The sequence below is a fragment of the Mustela putorius genome, unplaced genomic scaffold, assembly GCF_011764305.1.
Source record: "Mustela putorius furo isolate JIRA1106 unplaced genomic scaffold, ASM1176430v1.1 tig00000508_pilon_pilon_pilon, whole genome shotgun sequence".
In the NCBI taxonomy this organism is placed as follows: Eukaryota; Metazoa; Chordata; class Mammalia; order Carnivora; family Mustelidae; genus Mustela; species Mustela putorius.
Genome location: NW_025421402.1, coordinates 6246948 through 6270363, shown reverse-complemented (window position 1 = coordinate 6270363; position 23416 = coordinate 6246948). Strand labels below are relative to the sequence as shown.

At 45.0% G+C, this 23416-nt stretch overlaps 1 protein-coding gene across 10 annotated transcripts in view; it reads right to left on the bottom strand.

The window, feature by feature from the left end:
• Positions 1 to 23416, bottom strand: part of SRGAP2 (SLIT-ROBO Rho GTPase activating protein 2) — a 230964-nt gene that overhangs the window by 75362 nt on the left and 132186 nt on the right. For all 10 annotated transcript variants that reach the window (XM_004756459.3, XM_004756461.3, XM_004756460.3 and 7 more), the window contains one exon: positions 2537 to 2599. In XM_004756459.3, coding sequence (XP_004756516.1) covers positions 2537 to 2599 — 63 coding nt within the window. The remainder of the gene's footprint in view (positions 1 to 2536; positions 2600 to 23416) is intronic.

The following is a 23416-nucleotide window of genomic DNA, read 5'->3' as shown; positions in this document are numbered from 1 at the left end:
AGGCATCCTTATTTGGGAACACCGAGACTCTGCCCCTTGGATCAACAAGATTCAAAAGTACTTAAATTATCAACCCTTGGGTAATCAGTCTCCCAAAAAGAAATATTTTGAGCATTAGGGGAGATACAAGCCAAGGAGAGCACTGAACATGGTGGGCTCCTTATATCCTTGATTTCCTTTATCCCATGGCCCACGAGTAACTTCCACTGCCCATGGGGGTCACTGAAGCAAAAGGCCCTCTTGCCTTCCCAAAAAGCAAATAAGGTGAGAGCTCTCTATAAAAAGGTCTCCCTTGTTCTCTTCTTAACTCCTCTGAGAGAGAGAGAGAGAGAGAAGGAGAACATTCAGCAAGTACCTTCCCAAAGCCACTATTATATGACTGCCAAGTTCTTCCTTATTGAAACCACTGTCAAATGTCGAGTGACCAACTTTCCTTGCTTACCAAAGGGCTCTCCTAGGTGTAGCACTCAAAGTCTCATGCCCCCAAAACCCTTCAGTTCTAGGCAAATTGGGACAGTCAGAGACCCTAATGCCATGGTGCCTTCCTGAAGCCAGTCCTACACTCATCTCACCCTACAGAAGAAACAACTCAATTCTGTCAACTTTCTAATGGCCTACAGGATCTGCAAACTCACTTGACCCTTAACTACTCTCGGATATTTTAGGAAGTGTGACTGGAGAGACACGAAGTATGTGGAGACCGGAGTCAAATTTGTATTTTGGCCTTGGACAAATTAAACGAGTGTGTACCCAGGGATAAAAGATACAGCACAGGGAACACAGTGGTGTCATAATAGCATTGTATGGAACGAATGGTAGGCGCACTCGTGAGCGCTTGTTGAATTACTGTGTTGTACGCCTGAAACCATCGTAACACTGGGTGTCAACTACATGACAATAAAATGAAGTAGAAATAAAAATAGTGTATACCCATTCACCTCCTGGCAGGAAACTCCATGCCCACCCGATTCTCAGTCTGTACGCCAGCGGGAAGATTCCGCGCTCTGCATCAGCACGGAAGCACTGGCTGATGTTGGACTGTGTGAAGACTGCAGTCCAACTGGCCAGTTTAGCCTCTTCAAACTTCAAACCAGAGCAACAAGTTCCATAGTTTTCTTCTTCATTCCTGCACAAACTATACCCTTTCACTTATTTCTTTTTAAAAAATCATAGCGTATTGGGAGATCTCGGACACAAGGCAGAGCTAACAGATCCCTGGGCACTGTTCTTTTGTTGTTCCCTCTAGTCCCACTGCAGAAGTGGCAACCTGGTTTTGAGCTGGTTTGGGGTTTGCTGGCTATCCATCCTACTCCTCCCCAGAAAGAGCAAACAGCAGAGGCCCATGATGCTTACGAGAAAATAAAAGGATTCATATAATGACTTCATGTGTCATATTCTATGTTGGTGAATTCTTTGCCAGGAAAAGGGAGTAATAGCTCTTCTTGGTGCCTAGAAGATGCTCTAAAAATAAAATGCAGACGTAAAACATTAAAAAGACAACAGGGCTCAGGAAAATGCATCTAGTCTGTAAATGATTCACATCAACAGGCTTCTATTTTTATAAAAAAGCCTTAACTGCACTTGAAAGAAATGAGAACTTGGGAGTCGAACTAAAGAGTCCCGTCTATCTGCTTGGCTTCAGAGCAGAAGAGTCACAGAGCAGGAAGTACAAACAAGCTGAGCGTCACTGGAGGCCAGTCTGATGACTACTCTACCCTATTTTCTTGCTTAACAGTTGCTATGACAAAAGAGCCACACCTAGGCTTTTGGATCAAGAACATGGAATTCTCTGATCCCAAATGTCTGTGATGCATGTCACCACTGCCTGTCTTCCTGTGAAGAAAGAAAGGAAGAAAGAGAGAGAGAGGAAGAAAGGGAGGAAACACAGTGAATAAACACGGTAAACAGAGGAAATCAATTTCACCTCCAGGACAGAATGGTACAAACCTAGACAATGACACAAAGGCTGGGCACAGACCCGCTGAAGACGGGGCCCTGAAAGGCCTTTTAAAAACCCAGGGAGTGGATGCCCAGTCTCTGCCTGAATCAGCCCCTGCGATGAGGGGCATTTTGGACCCTGAACTGCCCTCTAGGGCACCCGCTTTCGTGGCAAACACATAGATGGAGCCAGGAACTGATGCGCAACCCTGAACATGAAGTCCTTCCCGGCAGGCACATACTAATGGCTCGATGCAGGCTGTGTTCCTCGCCATTAGCTTTGGGGTCCCCGGCTTGCTGCTACTGGGGGTCAGTTGTTCTGATGAAGGCCTTGGCCGGTCTCCGGCGGTTATGCCCCCACGAGGTCACGGTTAGTTTGCGTAGCTGATTAGGGAGCTCATTTTGAGATTTTTGGGCTTGGGCTTGTTCAGATTTGAAAATAAGAGTGTGAGGAAAAGAAATGGGTGGAGTCACCCCCAGTGGGGACCAAGCAGTGTCCTCAAGCTCAGCTCCGTGCTGCCGCTGATGGGAACTCAGCTGCAGGCTGCCAAATGCTGCTTTCCCTGCTTGTTAAAGAGCCAGGCACCATCTGACTTACCGAGTAGAGCTCATTCAGGACCTTCATCAGATCATCTTGGAGCTGCTGGCCGACTTCTTTACTCTGCAAGGAAAGAGGAACAGAGGTTAATTGGGAACCAGAAGGGGGAGGAGGGGGCGACAAAGCAAGAACAGCATTATGGGCTCTACAACTTACACAGACTCAATTAAGGCCCATTATTTAATCCAGCAAATCAGATAACCACTCCGATCAGACTCAATTATGGTCAGATTACGCAAAGAGTTTTAATAAATTGAAGTGCGCCCCTTCTATAGCCTAGTTAAGGCAGTCGTGTGGAGGGCAAATGGGTGTAGGATTTGATTTTTCAGTGGGTCCCCGAAGAGCCGGCTTGAAAGCCACATCTGACCTAGCAACTGTTGTTAGGCAGAGTAAGTCTTCTGGGACACTTGAACTTGAGCCTTCTTGAGAATTGTGGAAGAAAGATGTGAAATAGGACGCCACAGAAAGAAGGACATAAACATCCAAGGGCTCCGAAGCACCTCACCAAATAGGTATGTCCAAGGAGGAAGGAAGTATAGGTCTTACTTGATTTATTTCTGCCCCAAACTCCCAGCGCAGTGGTACCCCAGTAATAACTGCTTTGGAGATCAGCTCATGGTACCCGATTCGGATAATACATGTGAAGGGGTCTCCAACCTGTCTGTACTAAGTAGTAGTGGTTCTCGGGCATCTAATGACATAGACAAAATAGTCGAAATAAAGAAGGGTGAAGAAGCACGAAGGAGGAAAGAGCCATGCCTTCTGTACCGAGCGTTCTATGCCGAGCCCAAGAGAGCAGGGGATAAAACTAATTGGCATCATTGGGTCATCAAGAGGGGAAGCCCTCTTTTATCTTCTGCCAGTTCCTTCTAGTTCTTTCCTACCCATCAGATACCAACAATGCCCTTCTAACAGCAGGTAGATACTACCCCTGGTGTGGCTCCACTCCCAGGGGAAGAAAGAAAGAGGTCTTGCATGTCCGAAGCATAATCATTTGCAATCTTGCTTTATTCAAGACGTATGACTTTAAAACTATTTTCTCTGATTCTAAAAGGAATATATGTTTATTGTAATTAATAAGAAGACTGGAAAAAGAAAAACAAAACAAAAAAGCCAAAACTCAAGAAGATGGGCAAAAAGGAAAAGCAACTTTTAATTCCTACCACTAAGAAATCACCACTTGAGACTTTATCTATTTTTCTAGTTTCTTCCATAAGATTTTCATGAAATCGGGGTTGCGTTATACACTCTGCAACTTACTCAAAAAAAAGTTTTGTGAACAGTTCCCCCCATATTCTTCTTCTAGAACATCATGGAAGATGATATTGCTACAGCTCCTATTCTTGGATATCCATTTTGCTTACAAATTTTTATGATAAAACATGCTCCATTAAATTATTTGTTGCATCACCTATGCACACACCTTTCATCATTTTGTCCCAGAAGTCACATTGCTGAGTCAAAGACTATTCATTCATGCCATTACACTGCCCTTGAGGAAAAACTGTACCAATGAAAAACACTACCAGAAGCCTTTTTTCTTGATGATTCAGCAGGTACCTTCTCATGATCTGCGGTCCTTTGACTGTAGTGAGCTTGAACTTTCTCTTTTTTACATGTTCTTTCGGCATTCTCGTGTCTCTTGAATGCTTTGCCTTTTTCTGTTAAGGAATTAATTATGGAACACAACATCTGTGTGACCTTTGTTGTGTGGAGACAGACTCTTCACACCTGGTGGGGTGGAAGTCGGTGGGAGGAACCTTGAAGAAGCCATCACATGAGTTTCCTATTCTTGGCTCCTCCACCATCAAGAAGATAACTTTGAACAATGCGATGGATTCCTCTCTCTGGGCCTCTGTTTTCTTTTCCGTAAAATGAAAGGCTAGCGTACTCCAAGACCCCTCCTAACCTCTGCCATTCCAGGATCCTTCATGATATTTTGCCTGGCCTCTTGAGTCCGTATTAGATGCACCCTCCACCCACTTCTGCGTACGGCTGGTCGGCTTCACTTCCCAAAGCAGAAGATAATGAGCAAGTTCTCCTAGGGGACAGAGATGCTCTACAAAATGGAAGGCTTCAGGGTAGCTTGCCCGTCTTAAATTTACCATTCCCAAATGTCTCTCATTCAATAGCCTCAACCACTGGAAGAGCCACAGAGGAAATGCCTTTCATCTAGACTCTCACATACGGGTTTCTCCTTCCCATCATGGGGGGAGAGCTGAGGTCCATCGAAGCAGAGATCCAAGGAGGTGAAGTGAGGCAAAATGACTCACCAGCCAGCCCCAGAGTCAGCAACGGAGGCCAGGAAGTGACCTCGAGTATCACTTCCAAGTGCCCTGCCCTCCAAACACCCGACCCTCCCTCCAGGTCCCAACTCCCCTGCCAGCCACCCTCCCTCCCTTACCACCTCGTCGTGTTTAAATGGTGGAGGTTGCTGGAAGAAGGCTTCCATTCCTCTACCCTGTTGCTTACCCAGGACTTAAATAACTTAGCCACAGGAGGGGGGGGGGTAAGGGGAAAGGAGAAGGAGAAAAAGCATAACCAATAAAAAAGCAATTAAGCCCAGGCAGATGTTTCCTTTCGTGTACCGATTAGCTGGAAAAGGACCGACTCAACTATTATCCCTGTTTATTTGAACAGGCTGCTGAAGCGATTCTGACTTACGGCTCCCTGTGGCTGAGGGCTGGGCCGGGGAACACACGAGAAGCTCTCCCAGCTACAGTGGCCCCACCAAGCCCCCAGCAAACAGGAACAACGCTGCCACCAGGAGAGGCAGGAAATGGCCAGTGCCTCCCTCTCCACTCACGGATGCTAAAAGGCCACCGTTCTCTGTTTCAGAAACCTTAACTATGTGCCTCTGGGGGCAAGAGTGGCCCCAGCAGCAAGCCAGGAAGGGCTGTCGGAGCTTGGAAGCTACAAGGGGACCCCACCCAAACACAAAAGGGACATTTAATCCCGGGAACAACAAAACCTGAAGAGGCCGAGTACATGACAATGAAGTCTGCAGGGCCTTTCCGTTCCCTGCTTTAAAAAAAAAAAAAAAAAAAAAATGCAATGGGTTTTCTAGGCAGGGAAGCATAAGAATTTACAGAGCAGTCTTTGTACGCTATCACACAGCCTGCATCTCTTTTCTTTAAAATTTCTTGGAAGAGAATGAGTCATCTAAACATTGCAGGAAACCAAATAGAAGTCGAGGGAAAAAATTACTTTGGGCAAAGTTTTTTTTCTCTTAAATGTTTGCATAGTAATCTTTGCCTGGAAAAAAAAAAAAAAGATGCCTAAATTTAGAATAGAAATGTGGCACAGTGAACAATGCCGGGTCTCTGGGACAGGCGGGGATCTTTTATTTTGAAGCTCCCCACAACCCTGTGGTCAGAGTGTGTTTGGGGGGGATAGGGAGGTAGGGGGGAGGTGGGGAAAGGTGGGGGAGAGTGGGGGGGGCACTCCACCAGGCCACTGGGGCGGGCCTGCTCCTAGGGAGGTTGCTACAGCTCCTGCCAGCTGTGCGGTTTACCAAATGGGCAGGGAATCCTCCTCTTCCAACAGATAGCAGCACTGGATGACAGAAATGAAAATGCACAGCCTTGTTTCCCCCAGACCCTAACCTGCCAAAGCCTCCTCCCACAGAGGAAGACCAGAGCCGCTGAAGTGCAAGAGGCCACGTGCTCTAGGCCGCCCGGTACTGGGCTGCCCCTGTTCTCTGGATGGCTCCATCTCCAGAGCTCAGATGGGTTCATGGGTTCATCTATCGGCATTTCCCAAAGAACACGGATTACGAAAGGGTTTTAAAACCAGCCATCATCAGGAAGACCACCTTTTAATTTATCCTCTAGTGCTTTTGCTCAGCACTAGTGGGCTGTTGTTTACACGCATTTGTACTACAAAGCCGTATTATTTGACAGACACAAAATTACCCCGGCTGTATGAAAGGAAGAAGAGAGGAAGGCATGCCTTGGCCATGTGATGAGAGCTAATCTCAGCGCTGTCCCAAGGCTTAGCTTGTCAGCAGGTAGAAACAGTGGTTCATTTAGTTCCCTGCCGATGAGCCCGTGCCAGCAGTTTTCCAAAAAAGAATCCAATTTTCAAGGGCATGTGTCTCCCTCCATCAGCACCAGCACCCCCCAACCCCAAAGACACTCCTGAGACCAACTGTTAAAAATCCAGTTGAAAACTGAATTTGCGGGGCGCCTGGGTGGCTCAGTTGGTTGGGCATCTGCCTTCGGCTCAGGTCGTGATCCTGGGGTCCTGGGACCAAGCCCCACATTGGACATCCTGCTTGGTGGGGAGTCTGCTTCTCTCTCCCTCTGCCTGCTTCTCCCCCTGCTTGGGTTCACTGTCCCTACTTCTCTCTCTCTCAAATAAATAAATTAAAATTTAAAAATAATAAAATTGAATTTACACGTAGAGCTTTCTGAGTAAAGGGATGCAAAGCCTCTATGAAGCTCTGGCAGGAGAAGCACCACCAGATGTAGAGTGACAGCTGCAGGGACACTCATTCAGCACTTCAAAGAGACCCCATTTCATGAGCTGGCGCTCTGCCTGCAATGCTTTTTGGTGGGGAGGACAGGAGGAAAAGGAGTGGGTGTTTGGCGGCAGGGCCGGTGCTCCGGGATGGCAGACTCCGTGTCTGGCCCTTCCCCAGCCCACCTCGGCCCATCAGAAGTCGCGAGTGGTGATCCTGGAGGTCAGAGCTCAGACACCACTTCTCCACGTCCCCTCGGCTACGCAGCTCACATATATGCAGAGGGACTGTCTCTAGTCGGCGTGCACGCATTAGGGTACCACGTGATGGTTCTAGCAAGGCTGTGCTCCAGTTACGACCTCATACTCTGGGGAGCCCAGGCCAGTGGTAAAATACAAATATACTGAATTGCAAGACTTACACAGAAGTGGGCTGGGAGCTGCCGTGAGAGTGACACCTAAAGTACTTTTAACTTCTAAAGACAGGGGAGACTGGGATTTCAGAATCACACATTTTTCGAACTGCAATCCAATATATTATGGTGTGAATAAATGAAAGTACTTATTAGGCACACTGCATTCTGCTATTTCCTATTCTTTTCTCTTCTCTCTCTCTTTTTTTAAATATTAGTCATAACTCACTAAGTTCATTTTATAACCCATTAATGAATCTTTATGCACAGGTTTAAAAAGACTGGGTATGCTGAAGTTGTGGAATTAATAAAGAAAATAGCGGGCTAGGGACTAGAGCCCACCAACTAAGATGCTAAATGACTTGCGTTCAAGGTGGGGAATCCGATGTCTGGAAGCAGGTTGAACTCCTAGATCTTGGCAAGGGGGAAATGCTGGGTTTCAAGGAGTGAGCAAGGAGTCTGTTGGCAAATATTTACGGAATGCCTATTATGTGTCAAGCACTTGTGGTCTGACTGGGAATATAGCAGAACACGGAAGAGTTTAACATTTACAAGCCACCGAGAAAGATCGACATTACCCTGATGTCCAAGCCTATCAGAACACAATTCTTTTGGGCTCAAAGGCCTTACTAGAAAGGGAACGTCTCAAGCTAGTTTTCTATATGAGGTCCATCTTTTTTTTTTTTTTTTTCTATTTCAGCTATGAGGATTCTGCACTTTAACCTAACCCCAGAGCAAGTTAGATGGGGAACCCAGCATGCCCATAAACAGAAATCCGACTTCAAAAAAATCTAAGTATTCTACAACATATCCTTTTTCTTTGAATTTGCCTTTCTAAATGAGGATAGAAATTTCAGGTTATAATGACATTGCTTTAGTATCAGCGACTCCCCAAGCAGGCATGTTTCACTTTTAAAGAACCTCTTGAGCTTGTCAGCACTGTAAAAACTAATCTCACCAGTGGCTCCTTCACTCAGAAGTGAATGCGTGTAGTTAAGCACTCCCGGTGACAGGAGTCATAACTTAAAAGAAAATGTCCAAAACCAGTTACAGTCTGAGACCCAAAATACCTGTCTCGGAATTCACCTTCTAATGCAACAGGTTTCTCAATGAGATCCTTGTTTAATTATCTGAATTTCTTAGCCTAAACAACAGAACAGATTATAACTTTTATTTTTTCTAATTTTATTTATTATTTGAGAGAGAGAGAGAGAATGAGTAGGAAGAAGGGCAGGGGGAGAAGCAGACTCCCCATGGAGCAGGGAGCCCTATGTAGGGCTCAATCCCTGGACCCTGACATCATGACCTGAGCTGAACACAGACACTTAATTGACAAGCCACCCAGGCACCCAGATTTTAACTTTTAAAGCCCCCTTCTTTCTCCAACAGTGCCCAGCCCACGGCTTTGTGCACAGGAACTGGGAAGTAATCAGTTGTTGAATCAATTAGATCAAATTTTAGTTTAGACTTAAACACTGTGCTTTCACCTAACCACAAGAATAAAATAACATAGTTGCCTTTTCTGCATACAAATTATTCAAAGTGGAAACTGCATCAGAAGTTGCCCACATAAACTCCCTCAGGAGTTTATCTGTGGCTCACAGATGAGCCACAAAAGGTGAAATGACTTTTCCAGGGTCATGCAGCTCTTCAGCACCCTGCCTGGGACCACTGCAGTCCTGGAGGTGGGCAAAGAGACATCCAGGCTCGGGATGGAGCAGGGTTTGAATCCTGCTTCCACTACCTGATCACAGGACCTCGGGTAAATTACTTAACTGCTCCATATCTTGGTGTCCACATCTGCAAAATAGGGTTAGTAAGGAGATAATACTCCATGTAAAGTCCTTGAAACAGAATGTGGCACCGAGTATGTTCAGTAACGGTTCGGTATTACGATATTAGAATCTAGACCTCTCTAACACCCACCTGAGCGCTCTCTCTACCACACTGTGCTCCTCCTTCTGGGCCCTCACAATACAATAACAATTGTGTTAGGTGGAACTGGGAAGGTCCCAGAAGCCAATCACCAGGCAGGACTGTAGCTAACTCCCTCCGATGGAAGGGCTCTATCAACCCACGGGGAAGAAGAATCTTTGCTTTTCCCTATGCCCCCTGCTGCACAATCCATTCTCCTCCTCAGTTTCAGTAAGAACCAAAGTAACAATGACTCCTTGAGAAATATGCACTTTTCCCAAGGAGGGGGGAGTAGGTGTTTAGCAGAAACGAGGAAACTGGGAGCGGAGGGAGGTAATGTAGAAGGAAAATAAGGAGGATAGAATTACGTTCTATCCCTTCAGGAAGATTAAACAGAAAAAAAAATCCTTCTCAACTGCACAACTGGACTTCGTTCAATGGGTATCATAATTAAATGTCCAAAGGTAGGAGCTCCCTACTGCCTAGGTCAGAAAAATCAAAGACTGTCCATTACCAAGTTCTGGTTTAATGAAATCCAGGGGCTTTCTCCTCTAGGGCACTTGTTTCTGAAAGCCATTTCCTTAAGGCTTTTCCACCCAAAAGTTCCGAAACGTATGACTCGCCAGACTTAATAACCGCAGTAATACTAGTGGCCCTGGGAGAAAATCCATTCTCTGGCATGACAGTGAACTCTGCGGATTCAGCTCCTACCTTCCTCAGATGCTTGATCTGCTCTGTTACAAGGAACCCAACCTCCTGCCATGGAAACACATAATTCAGACAAGACTGAATCCCACTGGACTGGGGCAGGGCCAGAGATGGGGCTAGGGGCCAGGAAGAAGCTGAAGGCCCCCTGCTCTCCTAGGACCTCGGATGGCACAGACTTATAACAACCTGAACGTTCCTCTATGGTTGATTCCATCTCTGAGAAGGTCCCCTTCTCATACTAAGAAAATAAGCTGAAAGCAACATCCCTTAAAAGGGAAGAGACTACCAAGTCTGAGGCTTCATTTCTTAAATCACCACTGTGATCCTTTTCTTGGCACCTTTCCACCTTTAACTCTTCTGGATAAAGATGTTAGCAGGAGTGTAATAATGTCTTCAGGCTCTGATCTCCAGTGCCAAAGCATTTCTTGAGGTCATACTGAAGATCTCCAAGGCAGGACACTAAAGGCATAGAAATGGTATCTAGGTAACTGTAGTGCCCTGGAGAGACCAGGACACAGGGGACAAAAGACACAAAGGCAAACAGGCAACATGAGAGTACAAATCTCTCAGCAACTGTAAAATGAACGCTGCAGAAAAAACAATCAATGGCTTGGAACTGGGCAAGGAGGAGGGAGGGAGGGAGGAAAGGCAGAATGATAAGGTGCTTGCAAACATATGTCCTCCCACAATAAGGAATTCCAGGAGCTGGGGGATGGGAAGAAGGCCTGCGTGGCTCCCAGATGGCTGGGGAAAGGCAGGGAGAACAGGAGTTAATAGAGCTCATCTGAAAGTTGGCAGCGTGAACACAGAGAGGAGGGCGGCCTGGTAGGAAGTAAAAGTCAGCAGCGCCCGTACAGGAAATGCCTGGGGCACTGGGAAAATCGCTGATTAAATACTTTGAGAAAGAGGAACCCAGCAGCCAAGCCAATTCATTGAAGGATCTGTGTCGTTTTAGTGCTTCTGGAGTTGCCTCAGATCCCACCATGGAGCGAGGAGAAAAGGCTCCTGGAGGTCCAAGTGTGGAGAGACCATTTTCTTGGCACTCCAGGTGCCCGAGCTGGACCCGTGAGTCACCTAAGGCCAACCCTAGGAGACAAGTAGAGCTCTTTGTTGGCAGAGAACTAGAACGCACTTCCCTGGAGCTGGGGTGGAGACCTGGGTTGGGACAACTCTCTTCTGATACAGAGGAGGGGGTGTGCGATCTTTTTGTCTTCATCAGCACTCCGTCCCCACTGCCACTCCCATCCGGCCTGGTCCTTAGACACTTAAAAAAAAAAACCTGTATCCTTGGAAGAGGGCACCTTCCCTCTTGCCAGTACCTCAGTACCGATGAAAAATCATTGAACTCTAAGAAGGAAAATGTCCAGAGTTTGGAAATCGGCAATTTCCAATCTCCAGCTCTGATTTTTTCACCAAGTGCTTCAATGTTTCTCTTTGATTCAGGCTTTACAAAAGCTCCAGGTACGCTTGAAAAGAATGTGTGTCTGCCTACAGTTAGGCACCATGCCCATATATGCCATATAGGCAGTTTAACTGGTTTTCAACTCTCGACATCTTTACTGAATTGTTTTTGGTCTAATTGTTGAATCACTCATCAAGACATGTGTATTATTAAATCTCCCATTGGGGTTGATGTTTGTCTGTTCCTTCTTTTAATAGTCTGTTTTTGACTTAATGTATTTTACGGTTACGTTATTAAGTATATACTACTTCCTGGTAACTTTAAATCTCCAATTATTATAAAATGTCTCCCTTTATCTCTAATAATAATTTTTTAATTAAAATCTAGTTGGTCTGATCTTATCGAGCTTTCTTTTCCCATCATTCTGCTTTAAATCCTTCTACATGCTTATACTTAAGTCATGTGTCTTCTCTTGTAAGCAACATACACTTTGGTTTTTCTTAAAATCTGTTTGACAATCTACCTTTTAATTTTACAGGAGTTGATTTATCCTTATAATTAATTGCTGATACATTCAAATCCACCAAACGGCTATATTCCATTTGTTCTAACTGCCCCTAGAGCCTCCTTTCCTCTTATTTATTATTTTCTTTTTCTCTTCCATTTTTAAAAAATACAGTCACTCTTCTGGCATATTCTGTGTGTTTGGTGAAATCCACCACAGTTAAGACACAGGACAGTTCCATCATCTACCAAAAAAATTCTCTCATGCTGCCCCCCTCCATAGTCTAACTCTCTTCTACCCTTAACCCCTGGAAGCCACCACTGTGTTCCATGTCCCAACACTTTTGCCTTTACCAGAATCATCCTTATCTTCTGGGGGGCCATTTCTTATTAACTGAGTTTCCTCCTCTCTTAGATTGGTAGAGATGCTATTTCTCTACTGGTAACCCTAACTAAATTACAATGTATATGCCTGACTTGCCGAAGGCTAATAATAAATTAATATACTTACCGCTTTTTCCCAATACTGTTAAACCTATTTCCCCACCCCCACCTAAAGATAGGCTCTATTGCTGCCATTTTCATTCATTTTATATGTGCTTAACACCTCATATGAAATTTTTTTTTTAAACAGTCACTATTCATTTAGGTGGACACTGTTTCTTTTCTGGCATCTCAAGGCTTCTATCTGGGGTCATTTTCTTTCTGCATAAAGAATACCATTCAGTTTCCTTTGAGTGCAGGGCTGCTGGTGATAAAGTCTCCTCCTTTTTCTTGCCTAAAAATGCCTAGTTCACCTTCATTTTTAAAAGATATTTCTTTCAGCTTTTCATTCCACTGTCTCCTGTTTTCCACTATTTCTACTGAGAACTCAGCTGTCAACCTTGTTGTTCCTTTGAAGGTAATATGCCTTTTTTTCCACTATCTCTAGCTGTCTTAAAATTTTAGATTCTCTCTGTCAGAGAGAGATAATTTTAATATCATGTGCCCACAGGTAATTTTCTTTGTTTACCCTACATGGGGTTCATAATGTTTCTTCAACCTACAACTTGAGATCTTTCTCTAGTTTGGACAATTCACCACCATTTTCTCTTCAAATATTGTTTCTACCCATTCTCTCTGGTCCCTTCTTCTGGAACTTCACCTGTATGCATGTTACGCCCATTTGCCATATCCCATAATTCTTCTATGCTCTCTTTTGTATTCCCCATCCTTGTACCTCTCTAAGCTTCAGTAGATCTATTTATTCTGACCTACCTTTCTGTTCATTAATTCTTTATTCTTTGTCTAATTCTCTACTCTTCGTCTAATCCGTTCAATTCACATACTGAGCTCTCTATTTTAGTTACTGTGCATTTTTAGTACTAAAATTTCTGCTGGAGTCTTCCAGCAGAAGACATACCATACAATATTATAAAGTGCACAATTAAAAAATAAATAAAGTAGCGGTGCATGGGTGGCTCAGTGGGTTAGGGCCTCTGCCTTCAGCTCAGGTCATGATCCCAGGGTCGATCCCTGGGATCGAGCCCTACATCGGGCTCTCTCTGCCTGCTTCTCTGCCTACTTGTGCTCTCCATCTGTCAAATAAATAAATAAAATCTAAGTAAGTAAGTAAGTAAATAAATAAATAAATAAATACAGTGTACGATTCAGTGGTATTTAGGATATTCACAAGGTTGTGCAATAATCACTTCTCTCTAATTCCAGAACATTCCATCACCCCAAACAGAAAACTCATACCTGTTAGTATTCACTCCCAGCACCACCACCTCTTCCCCTCAGCTCCTGATAACCACTAATCTACTGTCTCTCTGGGTTTGCCCATATTTCCTATCAAATGGAATCATACAATATGTGGCTGACTTCTTTCAACTGGCATATTGTTTCCAAGGTCCCTCCATGCTGGTATCAGTACTTATTTCTTTTTTGTGGGTGAGAAATATTCCAGTGCATGGATATTATTTTTAGTCACTAATCAGTTGATGAATATTTGGATTGTTTTCATTTGGGGGTGATTATGAATAACGCCACTATAAACATTTATGTACAAGTTCTTCAGTGAGCCTGTCTTCAATTCCCTTGGGTATAGATGTAGGGAAACAGAACTGCTGGGTCATAGGGTAACTCCTATGTTTTTGCATAAGTTTTTGGTGACATTTTTGAAGAACTGCCCAATTGTTTTTCACAGCATCTGCACCAGTTAACAATCCCACCAGCAACATATAAAGGTTCCAACATCTCTACACTCCTTTTCTTATTTTCTTTCATGACAGCCATCCCAGTGGGTACGAAGTGGTATTTCACTGTGGTTTTGATTTGCTCTTCCGTAATGACTACCACTGCTGAGCATCTTCTTCTGTTTGTTGGCCATTTGGATATCTTCTTCATAGAAATGTCTACGCAAGCCTTTCACCTTTTGCAAAATTGGGTTGTTTGTCCTCTTGTTGTTGAGCTCTAAGGGTTCCTTATATATTCTGAATACTAGATCCTTATCAGATATATTTCTCTGAGTCTATAGGTCGTCTTTTTAATCTCTTTGACAGTGTCTTTTGATGCACACAAGTTTATAATGTTGATGAAGTTCAATTTATGTATTTTTTTCTTTTACTGCTTGTGTTTGGTGTCAGATCTAAGAAATGTTACCTAATCCAAGGTCAAAGATTTATGCCTGCTTTCCTCTAAGAGTTTAAGCTCTTAGAGTTACAACTTTGATCCATTTTAAGTTGATTCTTTTTTATAATTTCCAGTTACTTGCTATTATTTGATATCATAAATGTATTAAACATAGTTAATTTAAGGTTTGTCTGAAAACCATTACATGGATCTCCTGTGGGTATATTGTTTTCCTTAGCAGCACTAGACATACAAAATGATGAGTGGGAACTGTTAGACCTAGGAGGATAGGACCTTCCACTAGAGAAGATTTACATCTGCCTCTAGTGACTACTGTCCTAGATCACCTTAATCCAATTAAAGATTAAGATAATTTGAAGCTAGGCTTCAGTCCTGTAAGACGGCTGAAGTCTTATTTCTGGTTCCCCCTCACTTCTAAGCTATAGACCTGTGGGGTCCTAAAGCCTGAGAAGTTTACCAGGGGTCCCCCTTCCTTGGCCTTGTATTCCAGTTTCTGTTCTGTTAGCCCTACAAGGCTACTGAAAGCTCTGCTCAGCTTCTTGGCCCTCAGTGGTCTTTTCTAGAATAGTAGATGCTCCCTGGGGAAAAACAGCTCCAAAGAAGCATAAGATTGGTCTGAATTACATAAACTGCTGTTTCTAGAAGTACAACCCAAAGTCTAAACTCTGAAAACAGAGATTATGTTATGTTTGCATGTGGCCCTCACCAGGTCCAGTGCAATACTGGATTCGGAACAAGTACCAAAATATATTCTGTATGAAAGAATGCATAGATACTGGGGAACATGAAGGCTTACCACATTTATGTTTTAAAATTATCCATTTCCCAGGACATGGTGACCAAAATATTCTGGTAAAACAAAAGAGAAGCAAATCTGAGGTTTTAAATATGGTTCCTCATTACTTCCTTAGGGGCTTTTCAAAAACCACAGTCCACCAAAGGGCAGGAGGGGGCTCACTCTACCTCACATGAAGGGAATCTATAAAATTTGCCATAGTGATTCAGAATCCAGGTTCACACCTCGGGCATTCTCTGGTGGCCCAGAGTCCGCAGAATGGAGGAACTTCACATGAAGTTCTAAAAATGAGCACCTGTAATGAATGGGCCATGTGGGGCTCTCCAAGGAAGGTCTGGCATCTAGTTCCTGGGACATATGTGACAATGTCAGGCTCACCAGCTATCCTAAATTCCTTAACACCACACTGGCCTCTACTCAGTGACAGTAGCATAAAAACAGAAAGAAGTAATCATTGACTTCCAATTCTCTTTCCAATAAGTGGCCATCAGCTGTTGACTTTTCCTTCATGACACATCTGACGTCTGGTTCCTTTTCATCCCTCTTGGCACTGCTTCCCCTGCGCCTGGATTAGAGGCCCCCTGAACGGCGGCTCTATTATACCTAAATGCTCTCCAGAAAAAAGTTCAGACTCCTTCATTGGGCATTCAGGACTCTTCTCAGCTTTGTTTCAACTACTTTCCTCATAAATACTCCGATTTAGCCAAACTCTTGTACTCACCACCCTCTGGAGAATCCTCTCTCCTGCCTGTGCTCTTTTGTCCTGAAGCCGGTTCCTTCCACATGGAAGGTCCCTTCACTCTGCTCCCCTCTCTCCCCACCCCACACAGTCTCACAAACACCTTCCTTTTCCGTCTCTAATTACAAAATCCTATTCATTCACTAGAAACCCAGCTCAAATGTCACCTCTCGGCTTTCTGCATGGAAAGCATTTAGGACCATGCCTGGCATGGGGTAAATTTTCGACACAACTTTTTTAGAAAAGCAAGTGTGTGGGGGGACACCTGGGTGGCTCAGTCAGTTAAGAGTCTGCCGCCTTCGGCTCAAGTCATGATCCCAAGTCCCAGCATCAAGCCCTGCATCAGGCTCCCTGCTCCACGGGGAGCCTGCTTCTCCCTCTCCCTCTGCCGCCGCTCCCCCTGCCTGTGCTCGCTCTTGCTCTCTCTCCGTCAAATAAATATAAAAAATCTTAAAGGAAAAAAAAATGGCAAGTGTGTAGTTGTGGGGGAGGAGGGATATAATTTTCAGTCAATGATCATAGGGAAATTACATACTTTTTTCTAATTAAATTGTGCCCTACCTTGCAATATATATTATAGTATATATAATATTATACACACACAAACACACACATACACACACATATATATATAGTATAGATCATACTACATATAAAAACTGGTTTCATGGGCATGGCTTTAGACCATAATGTGAAAGACAAAACTATGACTTAAAGAAGATAATACAATGGAGTGTCTTCAAGACCTTAGGGTAGGAAACGTTCTCTTCGACATGGTAGAAAAGCACTAACCATAAAAGAAAATGGGAGCAACCACACTAAAATTAAGAACGTTTACTAATCAGTAGAAAATATTAAAAAAGACAACAACAACAGGTAAGTCACAGTGTAGGAGAATATATGTCTAACACATATAGTCAGGAAAATGACTAGTATTCAGGATATTAGTACTTCACTAGAGAATATATCTAACATGGTCAGTAAAAATAAGGAAAGACCCTTGATCGCAATAATCAGAACAATGCAAACCAAAACTAATCTGACAATAGCTAACATTGAAACAGTTAAAGATAAAACTAGAGCTAAAATTAAAAATCTGACCAGACTAAATGTTGGCAAGGATGTAGAAAAATGAAACTCATACATTGTTGGTGGGGGTGAAAGTGACTATTGACGTTATGGAAGACAGTTGGGCATTACGTAGTAAAGAAGGAGGAGATATGTTTATTTTTTCACCCAGCAATTCCATTACTAGGCATACACCCTAGAAATCTGGCCACGTGGACACGGGTGTGCACATATAAGAATGTTCACAGCAGCACGGTTTGCAATAGTCCCCCAGCAAAACAATCCAAGGCCCATTGATAACAAAATGCACATTGATAAGTAAATTGTGGTACATTTGTAAATGGGCCCCTACAGCAATGAAAAGTAAAGCGTGGGTGGAACGCACAAACTTGGCAAACGAAAGAAGCAAGACACAAAATTAAATTACGCTGTTTAGAGGTGACTAACTAGAAGATGTAATTTAAGAAAAGCAAGGGAGGGGTGCCTGGGTGGTTCAGCGGCTGACTCTCGGTTTCGGCTCAGGTCGTGATCTCGGGGTCCTGCGATCAAGCCCCGTGTTGGGCTCCATGCTCAGTGAGTGAATCCAAAACGTAATCAGCTTTTAAAGAAACCATTCTGCTGAATCTGGATGGCTGGAAGTTCAAAGGGCAAAGGAGGAGCACCCTGACCACAGGGCGGATGGAGCTGAGCTGGGGTTGACCCACCACCGTGCTTCCACTTATGTGGTGGCCAGCGTGGAAGCCTTTAATGGTCCACCGGTCCACCGGTCCACCGGTTCTTCCCTTTGGTCTTGGGACTTTAGGATGAATAGGATGAAGACGGTGGTACGTGACAAGGGTGAGCACTGTCCTGGGGGCACTGCCCTGAACTCTGTAGGTTCAGGCACCCATCTTCTTGGGGAGCCCCCAGGAAGGGAGTGGAAAGAGGCATGAAACAAAGGATGCTTTCAGGAGTTCCCTTACTGCCCAGTGGGGAACTGAGAAGCAGAGGGAAGGAAAAGGAAGGCACTTTTTGATCCAAACCCCAAACAAGGACTGTGATCAAAGAATCGCTTGCCGTAAAAGTTATAGAAGAAAGAAAGCAACGGTGGGCCTTCCTGCATTCCTGCCTTTCCATGCTGGGCTGCCCTCTCCACTCGGGGATGGGGAGTGTGGTTGCAGACTGGCCTCTTCCCCTGATCATCCCCAGCCCCCAACTCCTGGGGACAATTGAGCTGTGTCTCTGGCATGTGAGGACCTACAGGTCATGGCCATATTTACCGAGAACATTCATTCTCCACAGGCACTACCGGGCTCCTCAAAACGCCCTTTGTGTCACTGTGCCTTTCTCTCCACCGCACCCCCCCACCCCCCCTCCACACACACTAATTTAATCAAGATGTCCTAGCTTGTAGTCGGGGTGGACTTGTCAGTTCCACATTCTTCGTGGCCTTAGGGGTTTGAAGCAAAATATGTGGGGCCGAAGACAGCAGGTTGAAGAGCTGAGGTCAGGGTCTCCAAGCCAGAGCAGGTCAACTTTTTGTGTAAACCCAAACCATAAAGAGTACACTAAGTTGTGACATATTCTTATAATTTGTATTTAATTCTAAATATTCTGAAGAGGTTGAGAAATGTTTTCTTGGGCAAGTGCACAGACATTCAGAAGCCAAAGGAGGGAAGAGCAAAGAAAAAAAAAAAAAAAATTCATCGGGGCTGTTTCTAGAATGCAGAACTAGAAGACAGCTTGTTGCCACAGTCAGAGCTTGCTGCCTGTTCTTCCTCCCCACCTCCCTTCCACTCATGGTGATTTTGCAGAATCTGAGAAGTCTGTCCTATCTAAGAACCAGATTTTTATTCAGATTTGCTTCTCTGGCCACAGCCAACCTCTAGAGAATCTCAAAATTGTGGTAGGGAATTAAAGCAATAAGAAAAATAAACAAAGAAGCCATCTGGAGCCCTTGGTCCCCACCCAGGCTACCTGATTCCCAGTCTCATGTTCTTTCCCTGTGCTGTGGCGTCTCCCAAAGAGAGCCTCACTGCTCATTGCCACTGGCTGGGCTGATTTGCAAACACCCTGCTGAACCTCTGAAGCCCGAGTCTTGTGGACCAGAAGGATTCAAGGAAGGTAGGAGGCAGGGCATCTCAGACAACCTATCTGCAGAACTGATTAGGATATGTGTTGAAATTCCTCTCGTCAACCACTGATCCATTTTGCCACGAGCTCCCGCCTAGGACATCTAACCCATTCCCTCCATTATCTGCTTGCCAGTTTCATCAGCTCACGTCACCACGGATAGAAATGCAGTCAAAGGGCTATTGTTTCCCGGCCCATGAGGGGGTATTACAGAAACCCAGCAAGCAGGACTCCAGACTGTAAGAAGGGTTCTCCTTCCGAGCTTTTGGAGCAAAAAGAACCTCGAGCTTAATACCAGCTCTTTCTGCCTGGTTCAAGTAGGCAAGTGGCCTGAGATCAGGACAACCCTGAAGTCTCAGGCTAATCCCAGAGTTCTCATGGAATTCTACAAACCCACGTAAGCTCCTTGTCAAAAAACAAAAACAAAAACAAAACAAAACAAAACAAAACAAAAAAAAACCTAAAAAGCTTTTCGACTCCTTTGCAAAGCCGTACTCAGAAAGTTCACTTACCCTCTCGCAAATAAGCATCTCTCCTCTTCTGCTTCTTAAGGTAAGATTTGGCTCTCTGCCCATTCCCCTCCTTCTTTTGGCCAACTTGCCAAATATTTCTCTTTTCCAGAAAAGCTGATTTAAAAAAAAAAAAAATGCTTTCCCGATCCCGTCAAATCCTGAGACAGCCTATGGCTCTAGGTTCTGGGTAAGTGCAGAGAGCAGTTAATCAGTGCTTGCTAAAATGAACTGAATCACCAGGGAGCAGCCACAGGATGCCTTAACTGAACTAGGTGTGACTCTCGGGCCTGGCCGAACCAAGACACCGGACCGTAGCTGGTGGTCAGGAAGGTTCAGCAGGGAGTACATTCATCTGCGGTGAGAAGGCCCGATTTCCTCCTGAAACAATCTCTGATCCAGGGAGAGGAGGAGGCTAGCGGGAGAACGAGGCAGACCTCTACATAGCCCCGAGCTACGTACTGTCAGGCCAGAGGCAACAAGCTCGCATGGGTCCTTACATCTCACCTGGGGAGGAAACCCATCCCATGTGTCAGAAATCATCTGCTCTGATTACAACACCCTTTTTAATCTTCCTGGCCCAGGAGAGGATATGCACTGATAACTTTAATAATGCCAGCAGGTACAATTAATTCCCATTCCTGCTCCTCATATACTGTTAGGTGAAGGGGACTACAAGGACAAAATTAAACTCCACTGGGGCTGCAGCCCGCAGCTGAGAAGGAGGCAGACAGCTCAGAACTCAGCATGGCCAGCCTCGCTCCGTGTTCCCGCGGAGGGACCGATGCTAACCCTCCCAGTGCCTGCCAGACCTCTGTGGCCTTGGGGGCAAGGCTAATTCTTTTGTGGTTGGGTAACAGTGACTACAGAATTGAATTAAATTAAATTAAAAAGCCCAGGCAGGATTTGATAGGAGTCTAATGGACACAGTAATTAAGCAAGATTTAATCAAAATGATACGGACATATTTTATGTTGTTTCAAGGAGGAATCGCTATTTTATTGGTCAATGTGTTCTGCATTTAATACATTCCGAATGCAAAGTTTCTTTTACGCTGGAATCAAGAGTTTTCTTGAATTAAGAACTCGCTAAAAATCAACCAGAAAAGGATTTCTTGACTTGGGTAACGTTCCTCTTCCAAAGGAGTTTCATAGCCTTTGTCTTCTTGAACCTCACACCATTTCCAGGAGGCGGAGTGGGCAAGGAGCATGCTCTCTCCTTCCATTTACAGAGGTCTGGGAAGGCCACATTCTTGTGTAAGGCTCACAAGAAGGTAATGCTCGAGTCGGAAGAGGTTTTTGGTTTGGTCTGAACTCCCTGTCTCAGGCTTACACGATTGTAATCCTTCTCACCATTAGCAGAAAGGGTAAGAAAAATGTTTAATGCTCAGTGGAGGTCCTACTGAGGACAGCACAGCGCCCCAGGGCTCCAAAATCCAAACCCAGTGACATCTGCTCAGATCCCTTTCTTCTAAACCCCTTCAGAGTGGCCCTCCCTGAGCCGGCTTCTTCTTCCCTGGCTTCTATGAGCCATGTTACTCATTTTCCTCCCCCCCCATTTTAATAGGCTCGTCTGACCTCCTTGCTGGGGCCCCCGTCCTTCCTCTAGGCCTCAGCTGCCCTCTCTGCTTTCATGGCTGCACCTATCAGTTTAGTGTGTGGTCAGAGTTCAGCTCTCCCTTTCGGCCCCCATCCTCGCCGCCCGCTCCCGGGGCCGTGTGTGATGCTGAACCCAGGAGGCCTGGGGACCCATCATGGAGGTCTGGCCCCAGCTCTACTACCACCTGCCTGGGTGACCTCACGCAAGTCACTACCTCCTGGCTCTTACACTCTTCGCTAATCACAGGGCAGGACTAGAATCAATGGCTCTTTCACATACTTCCCCCAATAAATGGCCACCCCAACTTCGGACTGCTTAGGTGAAAATGCTAACAGTTACCTTTGATGCTTTTTTGGGATCACATGCACGTTCAATTCAGCAGCAGCTCCCACTGGCTCCAGGTTCAAAAGACATCCCAGAATCTGACCACTTCTCCCAGCCTCCACGGCCACCACTCTGTTCCAACCCGCCATCGCCTCCTGCCTGACTTTACAGAAGCCTCTGGAACAGCTCCTCCTATTCCGCTCCCACCTTGCTTCTCCCTCAGTCTTCACACAAAAGCCAGAATAATCCTCCTGAAACAGGAGTCCGATTGTATCATTCCTTTTTGTTTCAGATCCTTATAGGCCTCTCGAGTGGCCTCCGAGGCCCTTCCTGATGCAGCCAGCCCCTACCCCCAAGCCACGTCTATCACTCTTCCCCTTCCCTGCAGCACAGAAGGGCTCATTGCTTCTCTGCCCACAGTCCCCTCTCATGACCTTAGACATGTTCCCTTGGCCTGAAAGACCTTCCTCAGAGAGTGAAAGCCCTAATTGCATTTAAGGAGCAGTTCAAAGGCCAAATGATCAGGGAGACCTTCCCTGACCACCCTCTATAAAACAGTAATACCCCAACACCGCCATGCTCCTGCCCTGCTTTATTTTATCATCATGGGGCCCATGATCCATTCACTGGTTCATCTGTACATGGCGTGTTTCTCCAACTAGAGCGTAGGCAGAGATCATTTCCGTTCTGTTTCCTGCTGTATTACAGTGCCCATGGCTGTCCCTGGAACACGGGCGGCACACTGTACCTATCTGCTGAATGATTAAATGAATGTTGAGTCCTCTCTAGCACTTACCCCCTCCCACCTCATGTCAGGTCACTCACTCCCACCTATAATTTCTTTGCTCTGTCTTTTAGTATGTCCCATTCTTCTAGTTCCCACTGCCATGACCCAAGAACTGGCTTCCATTACTCCCTGAATTACTGCAGTAGGCTCCCAAATAGTTTCTTCTACCCTAAACCACACTGAACACTGCAGACACCATGGTCTTCAATATCCCATTGCCCTACTTAGAATGAACAATGGCTCTCTTTTTTTTTTTTTTTTTTTTGAATTTTCAACGATAACAATGGCTCTCTTTGACCTGTAGCTGAAACGCTTTGAATTGGCCTTCAAAGCATGAGGCTCCAGACTCATCTCACCTACTTCTCCTGTACCTGGCCAAACAGGAAGCTTCTATTGCTGTATTATGGGGAGCATCTCTAATAGGCAGAAAGGAGTAGGAGAGGAAGTTGGCACTAGATAATATGGAAATATTCAGAAGATACTTCCATAAGAAACGGATGAATAATTATGAATTCCGGCAGCATGTAATTAAGAGAGCATCAGCCCAACTCTTCCTCCTCTCTGAAACTTGTCCCATCACCTCTCATGAATCTGTTCCTTTTCTAAGCTCCTATCGACAGCTCATTATCTGCACCACTCTTTAAATTGATGTCTTAAGTCATAACCTGCTTCGGCAGTCTCTGGCCTGTCCATCCAGCTAAAACATTAAAAAATCTAAGATCCTGAACCATGTTTTAAGCTTGCTCTACCGTACTTCTCTAGTGGCAAGTTGAATACTGAGCAATTACAGACAATCAAAAGTAGTTATTACATTGAACTGAATGAACTAGTAGTGATACTTGTGCTCCAGGATTTAAATAAAGCAGCGCTCGTCCCTTTTAAGGTCCCTGTAAGAAGAATCAGGTGGGCT